The following is a 15,475-nucleotide window of genomic DNA, read 5'->3' as shown; positions in this document are numbered from 1 at the left end:
GCACAAAAAATATTGTTTAAATTACTTCCAGGCGGTGTGTATAAAGTACATAGCGAAACATAAATGACTTTTGAGTTTTGGCTTGGGCTTCATCCCTTAAATTATATATTTGCATATGTGTATGCAAATATCTACACGCAAATATTCCAAAGTCCCTCCTAATCCCCCAATCTGAATTCTGAAACACGAGGGAGGCTCAGAGCCCAGCAGGGGAGGGGCACTCGTGACCTGGATCTTGTGTGTTCTCTTCCCTGAGCATCTGAGAGTCCTCCTTAGCAGTGTTTCTCCCACAGGCTTTCCTTCCTTCCTTCCTTCCTTCCTTCCTCCCTCCCTCCCTCCCTCCCTCTTTTCTATTTTATTTAGATACTGAGGATTGAATCAAGAGCTTTGCATGCTAGGCAAGCACTCCACCACTGAGCTACATCCCCAACCCTTTTTATTTTATTTTGAGACAGGGTCTGGCTAAGTTGTCCAGACCCTTGTGATCCTTCTGCCTCAGCCTCCTGAGTAGCTGGGATGACAGGTGTGCACTGCCATACCTGGCTCCCACAGGCTTTTCAACCTCTTTTTCATTGACATTTACTGCCAGATCATTCTTTGCCGTGGAGGTCTGTTCTGTGCATGGTAGGATACTTAGATACTTAAAGCATCCCTGGCTTTTACTCCTTAGATGACAGTAACACTGCCCCCTAGCTGTGACAATGAAAAAACACCTCCAGATATGAGCAAGTGTCCCTTAAGGGGAGGTTACAGACTTACGCCTTGGGTGTAGCGCTACTTACTTCTGGAGATACAGGTGGTTTAGCAGAGTGTTTAAGGGCCTTGTGTAGGCTTTTTTTTTTTTTTTTTAAAGAAATGAGAAATGTAGAAAAATGTAAAAGTATCCTGTTGGTGACCTGGTAGAGGGAACAGAAAGGGACATGGTGTTTGATGAGTATGCTGAAGGAGCTTGAGAAGGATGGGTCCCAGACACAGAAAAGAGATATCGGGATGGGGGTAGGGGCAGGCTCTGATTGGATGCAGCTGGAAGCAGAGGAAATGGAGGAGGGATCTGAAGTGCCTTTCCTCTGCTGAAATGACTGAGTGATAGGACATGTGGTGAAAAACAGGGGCTACTCTGGGCTTGTAGAGTCTGAAGGGACTGGAGATGTGGCGGGGAGACCCCCAGGAGGCAGAAGATAGAAACAAGAAAGACAGTAGGATGTTGAGAATCATCGAAACTGGGAAGGGATCAGTGAAGTGGGGAGAGAAGGAAACAGAGCTGTGAACAGGGATACCGACGTTTAGATTGGGTGAGAGAAATTAGCTTCAAAAAGAGAAGGAGAAGCACTGGAGCTGAGCTCAGTGGCGGAGCGCTTGCCTGGCACACCCTAGACCCCGGTTCAGTCCCCAGTACTGCAAATGAAAAGCCGAACCTATGCTCAGAACCTCACCTCACCACTAGGGTGGGTGAGGAAGTTACCGCGATATTGACATAAAAACATTGTCTATTGGACTTTTGGCTCTGAGAACACCGGTGGACGCAGCCAGACTTGTTTTCGGGGTGCAGTGGGATTGGAAGGCAGGTGGGTAGTGGAGACATGGCAGGTGGAGATGGCTCTTGTGAGGCTGGTGTGGGGAAGGAGGATGGGGCTTGGTGTCTGAGATGCATTAGGCAACCTCTGAGCCCTTGGATCCCTCGGCTCTGGCCCCACAGCTCTGTAGTGATGCTGGAGATTGACAATCGGCTCTGCCTGCAGTCGCCTGAGAATGACCACTGCTTCCCTGATGCCCAGAGCGCAGCTGACTACCTGGGGGCCTTGTCAGCTGTGGAGCGTCTGGACTTCCCGTACCCACTGCGGGATGTGCGAGGTGAGGCTGGGCAGGGAGAGCGATGAGGCCCTGGCGGGTGGCTGCAGCCCCAGGGCGTGGTGGCACTAGCGTCTCCTGGTTCTTTCTTGCAGGGGAGCCGATGGAGCTTCCTGAGCCAAGTGTGCCGCTGCTGCCACTGCTGGCTGCGGGCGCTGTCTTCCTGCTGGTCATTCTCGTCCTGGGCGTCATGGTAGCCCGGCGCAAGCGTGAGCACAGCACCCTCTGGTTCCCCGAGGGCTTTGCACTACACAAGGATGTAGCAGCTGGCCACAAGGGGCGGCGTGAGCCTGTGGGACAAGATGCACTGGGCATGAAGTAAGGACCCTGTCTTCTCCTTGCCTCTGCCTGTGGGGACTCTGTGAGCCCTGCACTCCACCTCGGTCTGACTCTGACCTCTGACCCCATCTTCACCTTACCTTAGACTCCGTCTGGTATTCCTGTGTTCAGTCTCTTGACTGCTAACTCCATGATTCCTGGGGATCACCCCAGATTCCTGACCTCTGATTTTATTTCCTATATCATCATTTCCCTGATTCATATCCTTCCTGGACAACACCCTAAACCAGTTTCTCAGAATTTCCCCTGATTCATTCCTATGTGACTGCCTGACTCTATGACCCTTGTCTGCATCCCAGCCCCTCCCCAGCTCCCCATCCTTATTCTCTATGATTCCCACAACCAACCCTTGCTCCAACCTATCCTTACCTTTGACCTCACCTCTGACCCCCTTTCCACCCAACTCATGTTCATTTCTCATGATCCTTAATTTCAATCTTAACCTTGGACCTCACCTGTAACTTGATCTCTCTCTCAAGACCCCAGACCCCATTCTGAGTGTAACATTTCCCTGTGATTCCATGACTCCTGACCCTTCACCACAACCTTTTCAATCCTGGCTGCCTACCCGATTCCATATGAGGGTAACTCCATCTCCATGACCTCTGACACCATCTTCTGTAACCCCTGTGGTATGCCTGTGGCCCTCATCTATCCCCTAATCTACTGCTCTGACCCCTGACCCCACTCCTGTCTCTTCCCTGATTCCACTTTACAACTCTGGCTGCCAGCCAGCATGATCCCTGACTACACCCCTTGCAACCTTGACTTTCCCTCCCTCCTTCCCTCCCTTGTTGAAATCTGTATCTTGGCCCTCCCCCTGCACCTACTGACTTAGTGCCCCAATCCCAACTCCAGACCTCTGACCTTGCTTCTATGACATCTGCTCTCACCATTCTCCAAATCCTCCTCCCAGGCCAGATGCCTCCAGTGTTCTTTCTTACGTTCTCTTCTTCCCATTGGTCCTACAGGAACATGGCCAAGAGTGAGAGTCTGATGGGGGAGGTGGCCACAGACTGGATGGACACAGAGTGCCCAGAAGCCAAGCGACTGAAGGTGCTGTCCCTTTCCCTGCCCCTTGCCCCTGTGTCTGGAATGGGGACCCCAATCATTAGTGGGAGAGCACAGGGGAGTCTCTGCTCTCCCTCCCTCCCCAGCTCCAGAGAATAGCCATAGTTTTGTGACCTCATTTTCTCCTTGGTGTGGCTCTGTGCTCTTGGAGGAAGAAGAGATTGGTCATGGGGCCCACAGGGTTCTCTAGGTAGAAGAAAGCATTCCTCCATCCTGCCCCTCCTCAACCAGGTTCCTGCTCCCAGGCCAGCATGGGGTCATCTCAAAGAAATGCCTTGACCCAGGTAGCAAGTCTGCTTTCTGTCTGTTGGTTCTAAGCTTGTCCAGCATCCCCAATGTGAATGTGTATCCACCTGGTCCTGCTTTATTTCATCTCCTGGTGCCTTCTCGTGGGCTCTGTGTTAGCTCAGACTGTGTCCTTGTCCATTTTCTATTCAGTCCAGAGCTGGATAATGTGTTTTTTTTTAAAAAGAAGTTTATTTGGCTCACAGTTTTGGAAGCTAAAAGTCGGAGGTTTGGGCCACTCTGTGGGTTTGGTCTCTGATGAGAATCTCATGGTAGATGGCATTATGGTATCAGGAGTTCATGCAGGAAAGATCATATGGTGAGGCAGGAAGCCAGAGAGAAATTCAAGGGCAAGATTGACTCTTTTTATAACTCAGTTCCCATTCAAAGGAACTAACTGGGTCCCTTGAGAAACTACATTAATCCCTTTCAAGGGCAGAGCTCCCAGTAACGCAGTTATCTCCTCTGAGACTCCACCTTTTAAAGGTTCCACCACCACTAAATATCACTGCATCGAGGACCAAGCTTCCAGCACATGAGCTTTTGGATAACCTTAAACCATATCCAAACCATAGCAGCTTGCCATAAGATTATATCATAGACTGGGTGGCTTCAATAACAGAAATTTACTTTCTCACAGTTTTGGAGGTTATCAGGGTTGGTTCCTGGTGAGGGATCTCTTTCTGGCTTGTGGACAGTCACCACCTATTTACTCCTTTCCCAGATAAATACCAGTTCTTGAAGGGTTAATGCTTATCCTCTATCCCTATGTTTCTTTTACCAGGGGTTTGTAGTTTCCAGAGTATAAGTTTTGTGCTTCTCTTTTTCAATTTAATTCTAAATATTTAGTTCTCGTTGCTATTGTCAGTGGGTTGCTCTCTTAATTTCGTTTTCATTGTGTTTGTGTTGGGGTGCTGGCAGGTGCTGTTCCCTATGCCTCTTTGTGTATGTAATACCCACTTTGGCTTCCCAGCCTCTCCCTTCTTCCATCCTGGATCGAAATTGCATTTCTTCCTCTTATTAGCTCCCTGAGCTCCAGGGCATCCTTATTTCCTTGTCTGTAAGAGAAGCAGGATATTAATGATTTTCCAGCGTGCATACATCTCCATCACTAAATGTGGGAATGCCCAGCCCCATTCCTGGTAGTGTCTCTCCCCACCTCCAAAGGGTGAGGTCTGAGAACCCGGTCCCTGTTCCTCCAGGTAGAAGAGCCTGGTATGGGGGCTGAGGAGCCTGTGGATTGTCGCCAGTGGACCCAACACCACCTGGTTGCTGCTGACATCCGTGTGGCACCAGCCATAGCACTGACACCACCACAGGGAGATGCAGATGCCGATGGCATGGATGTCAACGTGCGTGGCCCAGGTTAGCCACCTCCCAGAGGAGGCCTTTCACCTGTCCTACATTGGAGAGGTTACATCTTGGTCTGTGATCTGGGGAATGTCTGGGCTTCTGTGTGTATGTGTACGTGTGAATTGAGATTCTTGGTTTGTACATAATAAAAGCCCAACTCAGACTAACTTAAGTAAATCAAGGCATTTACTGCCATGTAACTGGAAGTAGTGGGCCCATTTGGATCCTGGAATCAGTATTCCACTCTCCATGCCTTAGCTCCTGCCTTACAAAACCTTTCTTTGCTAGTGCTCTAGCAAAAGTCTCAGAATGCCTTCTGATTGGATGGACTGTGGTCACATGCTCATCTTTGAGCCAATAGGTGTGGCCAGGGGGCTGGAGTATGCAGATTGGCTGGTCCATTTGCCTGTTGTTGAGCCAGGGAAGGAGATTGGCCTCTACTAGGGTTTGAGACTGGAGAATGGGGTGCAAATGATTTCTTAAGGAAAACCGCAAAAGCTCATGCAGGGTGTAGCAGATCCTGTTGTCCAGATCCTCTTGGATCAATCTTTGCCACATTTCAGAGTATTCCTTTTCCAGCTTTATTTTGTTTTTACTCCAAATGGCCTATACCTGTTGCTTTCTTGAAGTCCCCCATGCTACGGGGGCTGGAGTGGCTGGGAGTATTTTGTCCTTGGGGGTGGCTCTTAGTTGGTGGATGCAAGAGTATGGAAGGCTCCTTTATCTTGAACTAGATTACAACTCTGGGGTACAGCTAACTTTAGAGTCCTCCTGTGGGATCAGACTGGAAACCCTTCTGGAATTTGCCTGATCTTGTGCTTGCTGGACCTCCTCTGTCCCTTGTCCTATATCCCTGACTCCCTAGGAGCCTTTTTGTGATCAATCATGTGCCCATGAGTCCTCATCCTGGGGGTGGGTGTGCAGATGGCAGGATTTGCCACTTTCTTGTCCTCCTATGTGTCCTGTTTGCTCCTAATACAGTGCCGTTGGCATTATCTCCTGGAAAAACCTGTGTCTTTGTGACATGCTCTGGTCCCTACAGATGGTTTCACCCCGCTCATGCTGGCCTCCTTCTGCGGTGGGGCCCTGGAGCCAATGCCAACTGAGGAAGATGAGGCCGATGACACATCAGCCAGCATCATCTCAGACCTGATCTGCCAGGGGGCCCAGCTTGGGGCTCGGACTGACCGTACAGGCGAGACTGCTCTGCACCTGGCTGCCCGCTATGCCCGGGCAGACGCGGCCAAGCGGCTGTTGGATGCTGGGGCAGACACTAATGCGCAGGACCACTCGGGTCGCACCCCTTTGCACACAGCAGTCACTGCTGACGCCCAGGGTGTCTTTCAGGTGAGACAGGTCCACCTCTTTGGACATTAGAGATGGGGTTGGCATCAGCCGAATATGGGTTTGAGCTTGGTTCGTTCTTTCAGAGCTTGTTTTTTTTTAATTTGGAAAATGGAAGCTGGGTGCCATGGCTCATGCCTGTTATTTCAGCTACTCAGGAGGCTGAGGCAGGAGGATCACAAGTTTGAGGCAACTTCACCAGACTATCTCCAAAAAAAAAAAAAAATGGAAATAAGTCTGTAGCTCAGTGATAACATGCTTGCCCTGCATGAGAGAGGCCCTGGGTTCCAACCCCAGCATCACAGAAAAATGATAAAGTGGGAATCTACCTGAATACAATGTCTGGCAAGGGCAAATTGTGTCTGAATTAAGATTTTTTTTCTACTTCAGGATGTTACAGATGTGTATCTATACAGCTGTTCTATTTGTCACTGTCAGTACTGTATTCAGTTAATCACATGAGATATTCAGCACTTTTTTTTTCTCTTTGCAGTGCTGGGGATCCAACCTAGGGCTTTGCCCACTCCAGGAAATCACTCTTCACTGAGCTACATCCCAGCCCAACACAATTATTAAATAGGTTTTGTGAATGAGGTGTGGTGTCACATGCCTGTAATCCCAGTGACTCTAGAGGCCGAGGCAGGAAGATCACAAGTTCAAGGCCAGCTTTGGCAACTTAGTGAGACCCCCCTCTCAAAATAAAAAGGGCTGGAGAAGTAGCTCAGTGGTAGAGCACCCGTGGGTTCAATACCCAGTACCTGGGGAAAAGTAAATAAAATGAAATAGGCTTTTTTGTTAGATGATATTGCCCATCTGGAGGCTGCTGTGAAAGTGTTCTGAGTACTTTCAGAGGTGGGCTAAGCTTAGCCCTGATGTTTGATAGTATAGGTGTATTACATTTGTTTTCAGTTTAGTATCTTCAATATTTGATGGGTTTATTAGGATATAACTGCACTATAAATCAAGTGGCATCTGTAGCTTGGTTCCAGAGGAATGGGGATTGGGGACCTCAGTGAGGGGTGCAGGCTTAGGGGTGCTCCTGAGCCTTCCATTCCTGCTATGGCTTCCCTGCGGCATCTTCTCTTTTCCAGATTCTCATCCGGAACCGCTCCACAGACTTGGATGCCCGCATGGCGGATGGCTCCACCGCACTGATCCTGGCGGCCCGCCTGGCCGTGGAGGGCATGGTGGAAGAACTCATCGCCAGCCACGCCGATGTCAATGCTGTGGATGAGCTAGGTAGGCTGGCAGGCTGGCTGAGGAAGCCGTGGGTGCGGCTGGGAGGATGTCCCCTGGGCCCTGACTGTTGATGTGAATTTGCAGCCGTGTCACTAAAGCTCATGCACACATAACCTGGCTCTCACAAGGACTTAACACACTTTTGCAAGGTCTTTAGGGCATCTCAGGGGTTTAAAAAAGGGTGTGCTTCTCCAGGACTCTTCAAGCTGCTTTGTTGGAAACTCACTTTACTTCTACCTGCTGGACAGTTGTAACAAAGTTGCACATTGAACAAATTTGTAATGATGGTGGCTCCCCAGAGCCCGCTTGCTGGCTCAGACCAATCTGTGCTGATTCAGCCATCTGTCTGCAGGGCCAGAGGGCTTCACACAGCTGGAGATACGTTCAGACACTTCCACACTTCCTTTAGAGTAGGTGTTCTCAACCTCAGCGTCATGCAGTTTGGGGTGGGATAGTTATTGGTTGTGGGGGGACTGCCCTGTGCACTACAGGGTGTTGAGTAGCATCCTTGGACTTGACCCCTTAGATGCCAATTGCTATTGGCATCTTGATGTGTGACAACCAAATGTTCCTATGGAGAAAATTGTGCTTGGTGGGGAACCACAACTCTAGAGTAGTACCGGGCAATAGCACTTTCTGTGGTGGTGGAAAGAAATATTCTTTGTGGGCACTGTCCAATATGGCAGCCACTGGCCATGTGTGGTGACTATTGATTACTTGAAATGTAGTGGGAACAAGTGAATAATTAAATGTTCTTTTAATTCATTTAATTTAAAAAAATTTTTTAAATATTTTTGTTTTAGTTGTAGATGGACACAATACCTTCACTTATTTATCTTTATGTGGTGCTGAGGATTGAACCCAGGACCTCACGTATGCTAGGCGAGTGCTCTACCACTGAGCCCCAGTCCCAGCCCAGTTTTTAAAATATTTTTTGTTTAATATATATTATAACTTTTTGTTTTATTTGCTTTAAAATACACACACACACACACATACATACAAATGTTCAATTTTTTTGAGTCATAATTCATGTACTGTATAATTTACCCTTTAAAAATCTAAAGTATAAACTTTGGGCTGGGGACCTATCTCAGTGGTAGAGGGCCTGCCTAACATGTGGGAGGCCTAGGCCTAGGGCTCCATCCCTAGCAACTGCAAAAAAACAACAACAACAACAACAACAACAACAACAACAACAAAGTATGATATATTCAAAGGTTTTATTTTTATTTATCTTTTTTTTTTTTTACTCTACTGGGGATTGTAAAATTCATTATATTTTTGCATAACCACAGAGTTGTGCAGCTATTGCCACAATGAATTTTTGGAATATTTTCATCACCTGAAAAAGAAACTCTCACCCCTTAAGCAACATTTGCCGATCCCTCACGTCTCCAGCCCTAGGCAGCCATTAGGTACTTTCTGTCTCTGGATTCACCTGTTCTAGACATTTCATATCAATGAAATCATGCCATGTGGCCCTTCGTGTCTGGCTTCTTACTTTATGTTTTCAAGGTTCATCCACCTAGTGTCATGTGTCAATGCTTCACTTTTCTTTCTTAATATTTTTTAGTTGTCAATGGATCTTTTTTATTTTATTTATTTATTTATATGTGGTACTGAGGATCAAACTCAGGGCCTCACACATGCCAGGCAAGTGCTCTACCATGGAGCCACAACTCCAGCCCCTTCTTTTCTTTTTAATTAATTAATTAATATTGTGGTACTGAGAATTGAGCCTAAGACCTCATACATGCCTGGCAAGCACTCTGCCCCTGAGCCATATCCCCAGCCCTTGTTTTTATAGCTGAATAATATTCCACATTGTGGTTGGACCACTTATCCATTTATCCATTGATGGGCATTTGGGTTTTGTACTTTTTGGCCATTATGAATCATGCTTCTGTGAACATTCAAGTACAAGTTTTTGTGTAGAGTAGTTTTCCTTTCTCTTGGGTACATACCTAGGAGTGGAATTTTTAGGTCATATATTTTTAAAGAATATTTTTTAAATTTATTTTTTAGTTTTAGGTGGACACCATATCTTTATTTTATTTTTATGTGATGCTGAGGATCGAACCCAGTGCCCCATGTGTGCTAGGCGAGCGCGATACCACTGAGCCATAACCCCAGCCCCCAGGTCATATGTTTTTTTCAAAGCAGTTGCCCCATTGTGCAATTCTACCAGTGTTGTATGAGGGTCCTCGTGTCTCCATATCTTTGAAAATGCTTGTTTGTTTTTTTTTTTTTAAATCCCTCTTTCTTCTCCTTTTCCTCTTTTAAAACATGGTCTCACTGTGTTGCTCAGGCTGACCTCAAACTCCTAGGCTCAAGCGATCCTCCTGTCTCAGCCTCCTGAGTACTAGGACTCCAGGCATGTGCCACCTTGCCCAGCTTTTTCTGTCTGATTATAGCCTCCTAGTGAGTATAAAGTGGATAGCCCTCTGGTGGCTGATGATGTTGAGCATCTTTTCATGTGCTCATTTTATCTTCTTTGAAGAAATGTTTATGGAGATCCTTTGCCTGCCCCTCCCCCCTTTGCATAGATAATGAGATCCTTTTTTTTTTTCAGTGCTGGGGATTGAAGATCATGCATGTTAGATAAGCTCTCAATCACTGAGCTCCAGGGTTTGTCTTTTTCTGTGGTACTGGGGATTGTGTGGTGCCCAGGGGCACTCTACTACTGAGCCACACCCCCAGCCCTTTTTGATTTTTTCATTTTGAAACAAGGTCTCACTAAACACTGAGGCTAACTTGGAACTTTCGATCCTCCTGACTCAGCCTCCCAAAGCCCATGTCTGTAATCTCAAGTGGTGGGAATTTAGACATGGGCCACCATGCCTGGCTTCTTTTCACTTATTTATGTTTTTGGTACTGAGATTTGAGCCCAGGGGCACTTTACCACTGAACTACATCCCTAGTCCTTTTTATTTTATTTTGAGACTGAGCCTTGCTAAGTTGCTGAGGCTGGCATAGAATTTGCAATCTTCCTGCATCATTCTCTCAAGTTGTTGGGATTATGGGCATGTGCCACCATGCCTAGCTGCTATTATAATTATTATTATGGTACCTGGGAATTGAACCCAGGTGTGCTTTACCACTGAGCGACATCCTTAGCCCTTGTAATTTCTATTTTGAGACTGGGTCTTGCTCAGTTGCTTAGGGTCTTGCTGAGTTGCTGAGGCTGGCATAGAACTTGTGATTGTCCTGACTAAGCTTCTTCAGTTGCTGGGATTATAGACATGCACCACTTTGCCCAGCTTCTTTAATTTTCTTGGTGTTGTTCTTGATGGTGTCCTTGGAAGCATAATAATAGATAAATTGTATATCATAAATAAAATATACAATTTACCTATTGTTGTTCATTGTTGCTTTTGTGTTTGGTGTCATGTCTCAGAATCCTTTGCTTAAGGAGGTGAAGATTTACTCCCATGTTTTCTTCTAGAGGTTTTATAGTGTGAGCTCTTACATTTAGACCTCTGGTTCATTTTGATTTAGCTTTGCATAGATAGGATACAGTTGTTTGAGCACCAATAGTTGAAAAGACAGTTCTTCTCATTAAATGGTCTCAGCACCTACTTTATTGAATTTTCATTAGTTTAAATGTGAAAGTCCACATGTGACGAGAAATGTCTGCATTGGACAGCACAGCTCTAGGTTCAACCGAGTTAGGTCCACACAGCAGCTCTTATATATGAAGAGCCATTGGGTGTGTGCACACAGTGTACCCCTTGGTCAGAGGAGTCATGCAGTTCTCCATACACACGAACCCAAATACAGGTACCAAGGCACTTGTAGCAGCCTCTCACCCTCCTACCCCCTGCCCACTTACGATTCAGGACCTGGGACATGAGTCTTACCTTGACCCTGATTTCTTTTCCCCTTCCAGGGAAATCAGCCTTACACTGGGCTGCAGCCGTGAACAATGTGGAAGCCACCTTGGCTCTTCTAAAAAATGGAGCCAACAAGGACATGCAGGACAGTAAGGTGAGCCCAGGCCCTCAGCCCACCGGAGGGGGGTCAGCATCAGCATAGCCCCTCACAGGTGGCAGAGAGCAGGGTGGGATAAAGCTGGTGGGGGCATTCATCCTGCCTGAAGCCAGTTTTAAGGGGTAGGATTTGGGGCCAAGAGGCTTCAACAGTGGATTAGAGAAGTGTGTCGCAGTTGCTCTGTGACCTTGGGCTAGTTGCCTAACCTGGGTAAAGTAGGGCAGTAATGATACCCATTCATCACTTCTCTTGAGGATTCAGTGAGCTAGTGTGTTTTCAAAGTGCTCACTGGAACCTTAGTGAAAAGTAACTGTTAGGATCTTTGCTTAAAAATCCTTCTAAGGTGGTTTTATATAATCTCATTTTATAAATGGGAAAGATGGGTTCGGAGGGGTGGTGGATTCTCTGCTTATTTAAAATTTCCATATTTTATTTATTTATTTTTTTCCTTTTACCTTTAAAAAATTACTTTTAAATATAATTTATTTTGATTACTGAGATTTTTGGTGCTCCTTTAAGTTCTGTGCCTCAGGTGACTGTCTCACCTGAGTTACCTGCTGGGTGAATGTGGTTCAAAGGAAACAACTTGCCCAGGTTCCCTCTGCATAGCTGGGATTCCAGTCCAGGGGGGACAAGCTCCAGTGCACAAACTCTTGGTCCTCAGGCTTCCCCCAGAGCCTGGAGACCTTGCTGGTGTTGACCAGAGTGTCCTTGACCTTGACATCTCTGGGTTCTGCCCCCTCCCCCATCCCAGGAGGAGACCCCGCTGTTCCTGGCTGCCCGGGAGGGCAGCTTCGAGGCTGCCAAGCTGCTGCTGGACCACTTTGCGAACCGGGAGATCACAGACCACCTGGACAGGCTGCCACGGGATGTGGCCCAGGAGCGACTGCACCAGGACATCGTGCGGTTGCTGGACCAGCCCAGTGGGCCACGCAGCCCCCCTGGTCCCCATGGCTTAGGGCCCCTGCTCTGCCCGCCTGGGGCCTTCCTCCCAGGCCTCAAGGCAGCACAATCTGGAGCCAAGAAGAGCAGGAGGCCCCCTGGGAAGTCAGGGCTGGGGCCGCAAGGGGCCCGGGGCAGGGGCAAGAAGCTGACGCTGGCCTGCCCGGGTCCCCTGGCCGAGAGCTCCGTCACTCTGTCGCCGGTGGACTCGTTGGACTCCCCACGGCCCTTTGGTGGGCCTCCTGCTTCCCCTGGAGGCTTCCCCCTTGAGGGTCCCTATGCAACCGCCACAGCCACCGCAGTGTCCTTGGCGCAGCTCGGTGGCACAGGCCGGGCAGGTCCCCTAGGGCGCCAACCTCCTGGAGGCTGCGTGCTCAGCTTGGGTCTGCTGAACCCTGTGGCTGTCCCCCTCGACTGGGCCCGGCTGCCTCCACCTGCCCCCCCTGGGCCCTCATTCCTGCTGCCCCTTGCACCGGGACCCCAAATGCTCAACCCTGGGACCCCTGTCTCTCCCCAGGAGCGACCCCCGCCCTACCTGGCAGCCCCAGGACATGGTGAGGAATACCCAGCAGCAGGGGCCCACAGCAGCCCCCCAAAGGCTCGCTTTCTGCGTGTCCCCAGTGAACACCCCTACCTAACCCCATCCCCAGAGTCCCCTGAGCATTGGGCCAGCCCTTCTCCCCCCTCCCTCTCGGACTGGTCTGATTCCACACCCAGCCCTGCCACTGCCACGGGGACCACTGTCACAGCTGCTGGGACACTGCCTGCCCAGCCACACCCCTTGTCTGTCCCCAGCTCCCTTGCTCAGGCTCAGACCCAGCTGGGGCCCCAGCCAGAAGTCACCCCTAAGAGGCAGGTGTTGGCCTGAAACACGCCCAGTTCCTGGATCTTGGGGAGTTGGGGGGCATCCCCTCCTGACTCCTCCCTACTTTAGTTTTATTCATTCTCTCCTTTCTGTCCACCAGCCTCCTGCGGTCCTGCCTTGCCCTGGTCATCAGCCCAGGGCCTCAGTTTTCCTTTATTTATAATGGGTGGGGACTGACCTCCTACCCGCTCAGTCTTGTAACAAGTCTGGGACCTCCTCTTACCCCCTCTCTGCCCCCCAGTTTTCTCTTCCCTCCTCATTTTCTCACACTCTGACATGAGTGAATTATAATTTTTTCCTTTTTTTTTTTTTTTTTTTTACATTTTGTATAGAAACAAATTCATTTAAACAAACTTATTATTATTATTATTTTTTACAAAGTATATATATGGAGACACTCCCTCCCCCCTGCGAATCCCCCAGTGCCCCTGTGGGGCTGAGTCTGTGGGCCCATTCGGCCAAGCTGGATTCTGTGTACCGAGTACACAGGCATGACTGGGATCCCGTGTACTGAGTACACGACCCTGGTATGTACCAAGTAGGCACCCTTGGGCGCACCCTCTGGGGCCAGGGGTCAGGGGAGACTTGGGAGCCTCCTCCCCACCCCTCTTCCCTCACTTCACTGCATTCCAGATGAGACTTGTCCTGTAGCCTTGCTGGGGAAGGGCCCTTCTGGCCTGAGCCCCCCTCCAGGCTCCCACCCCTCCCAGAGTTTGGGCCATATCCCTTTGGGAACGGGGGGCAGCTGGTGGAAAATGGGGGCCAGGGGAGATGTGTGCCTTCTATCCTGTCTTCCCATAAATATGGAACTGCAGGCAGGAGAGAGGAGCTGCCTGGGTGGCACCTTCTCCTGGTACTCCCCTGGCCCGGGCTCATGGCAGAATAGAAATATTTTTAGGCTATTTTTGTAATATGGCTTTTGTAGCTGAATTCAAGCCCTGCATTGTACAGCCCCATTTCCCTCACCGCCTAATAAAGGAATAGTTAACACTCAGTGTCATTGGTCTGTGTCTAGGTAAGGTGGGGACTGGTGGTGGCTGGGCTCTTGTCTTTCCAGGGCTAAGGTGAGCTCCCATCTTGGGCTAAACCTATTTGGTTTCCTTGGCCACTCATGCTTTCTCTTTTAGCAGGTGACTCCACTGATTGGATCGGGGTGGTTGCCAGAATTAAGTCGAGCCAATCAAATTTCCGTGTTCAAGAACTTTTTTTCTTTAAAAACAAAACAAAGAAAAAAAATATATATATTTGTCTCTTTTTAAAATATTTTAATTGGACACAATACCTTTCTTTCTTTATTTTTATGTGGTGCTGAGGATCGAACCCAGTGCCTTGCACATACTAGGCGAGCGCTCTACCGCTGAGCCACAACTCCAGCCCCTGTTCAAGAACTTTCTATAATGGAGATGCTAAGTAAAACTATCAGTTGGTGGGATTTTAAGGTCTCGGGTAGATTAAGAAGTATTGGTTGCAATTCGAGGCAGTGGGTATTTCACACTCCTGTCCCCCATGGTGCTGGGAATGGAACCTAGGGCCTCAGGCATGCCAGGCAAGTGCTCTACCACTGAGCGACATCCTCTGCCTTTGTGCCATGGCTACTGATGAGCAGCCAGACAGCACCATGATAAAGGTAATGTGCCGGGAAAATCGGTTGAGCGCTAAATTGGCTCCCTAAGGCTGGAGGGAGTCTCAGATCCAGATACAATATTGATTGCACTTACCTGAGTGTTCGTTCATTCCATTGAAATCAGCAGGTATGTATTAATTGCTATGTAAGTGCCAGATGCTGGTTCTGTATGACTCTCACCTTGACTTCATGCTGTGGAGTTCTGAAGATATCCCTGTGGACATGTAATAAAGACTCTCTTACATACACAGCTTCAGTGGGTTTCTTTTTTTTTTTTTCTTCCTCCTCCTTTCTCCCCTCCCTCCCTCTCTTTCTTCTTCTTTTCCTCTCCCTTCCCCTGCTCTGAGCTACATCTCTAGCCCTTTTTATTTTTGCTTTAGCACAACGGGGTTTATAGGTATGCACTACTGTGCCCAGCTTGAGTGGGTTTCTGTTTCTTGCAACAAACTATGCTCCAAGACAAGTTGTGTTTAAGGCTCCCTAGGAAAGTGCTATAGTTTGGATCTGAATGTCCCCAAAGGCCCAGATGTTGAAGGCTTAGTCCCCACTCCATGGTACTATTGGGAGGTGGT

At 48.5% G+C, this 15,475-nt stretch overlaps 1 protein-coding gene across 1 annotated transcript in view; it reads left to right on the top strand.

Moving 5' to 3' along the window:
• The window catches only part of Notch3 (notch receptor 3), a 30,410-nt gene extending 16,137 nt beyond the window's left edge, over positions 1–14,273 (top strand). Inside the window, exons 25-32 of the mRNA XM_048795513.1 lie at positions 1,697–1,851; positions 1,944–2,166; positions 3,159–3,243; positions 4,746–4,908; positions 5,939–6,243; positions 7,332–7,479; positions 11,372–11,469; positions 12,227–14,273. Coding sequence (XP_048651470.1) covers positions 1,697–1,851; positions 1,944–2,166; positions 3,159–3,243; positions 4,746–4,908; positions 5,939–6,243; positions 7,332–7,479; positions 11,372–11,469; positions 12,227–13,282 — 2,233 coding nt within the window. The 3' untranslated portion in view covers positions 13,283–14,273. The remainder of the gene's footprint in view (positions 1–1,696; positions 1,852–1,943; positions 2,167–3,158; positions 3,244–4,745; positions 4,909–5,938; positions 6,244–7,331; positions 7,480–11,371; positions 11,470–12,226) is intronic.
• Positions 14,274–15,475: the final 1,202 nt, after the last annotated feature.

This window comes from Marmota marmota, unplaced genomic scaffold (genome assembly GCF_001458135.2).
Source record: "Marmota marmota marmota unplaced genomic scaffold, marMar, whole genome shotgun sequence".
In the NCBI taxonomy this organism is placed as follows: Eukaryota; Metazoa; Chordata; class Mammalia; order Rodentia; family Sciuridae; genus Marmota; species Marmota marmota.
The sequence above is the reverse complement of the archived record's forward strand: the minus strand, read 5'-3'. Positions and strand labels throughout refer to the sequence as shown.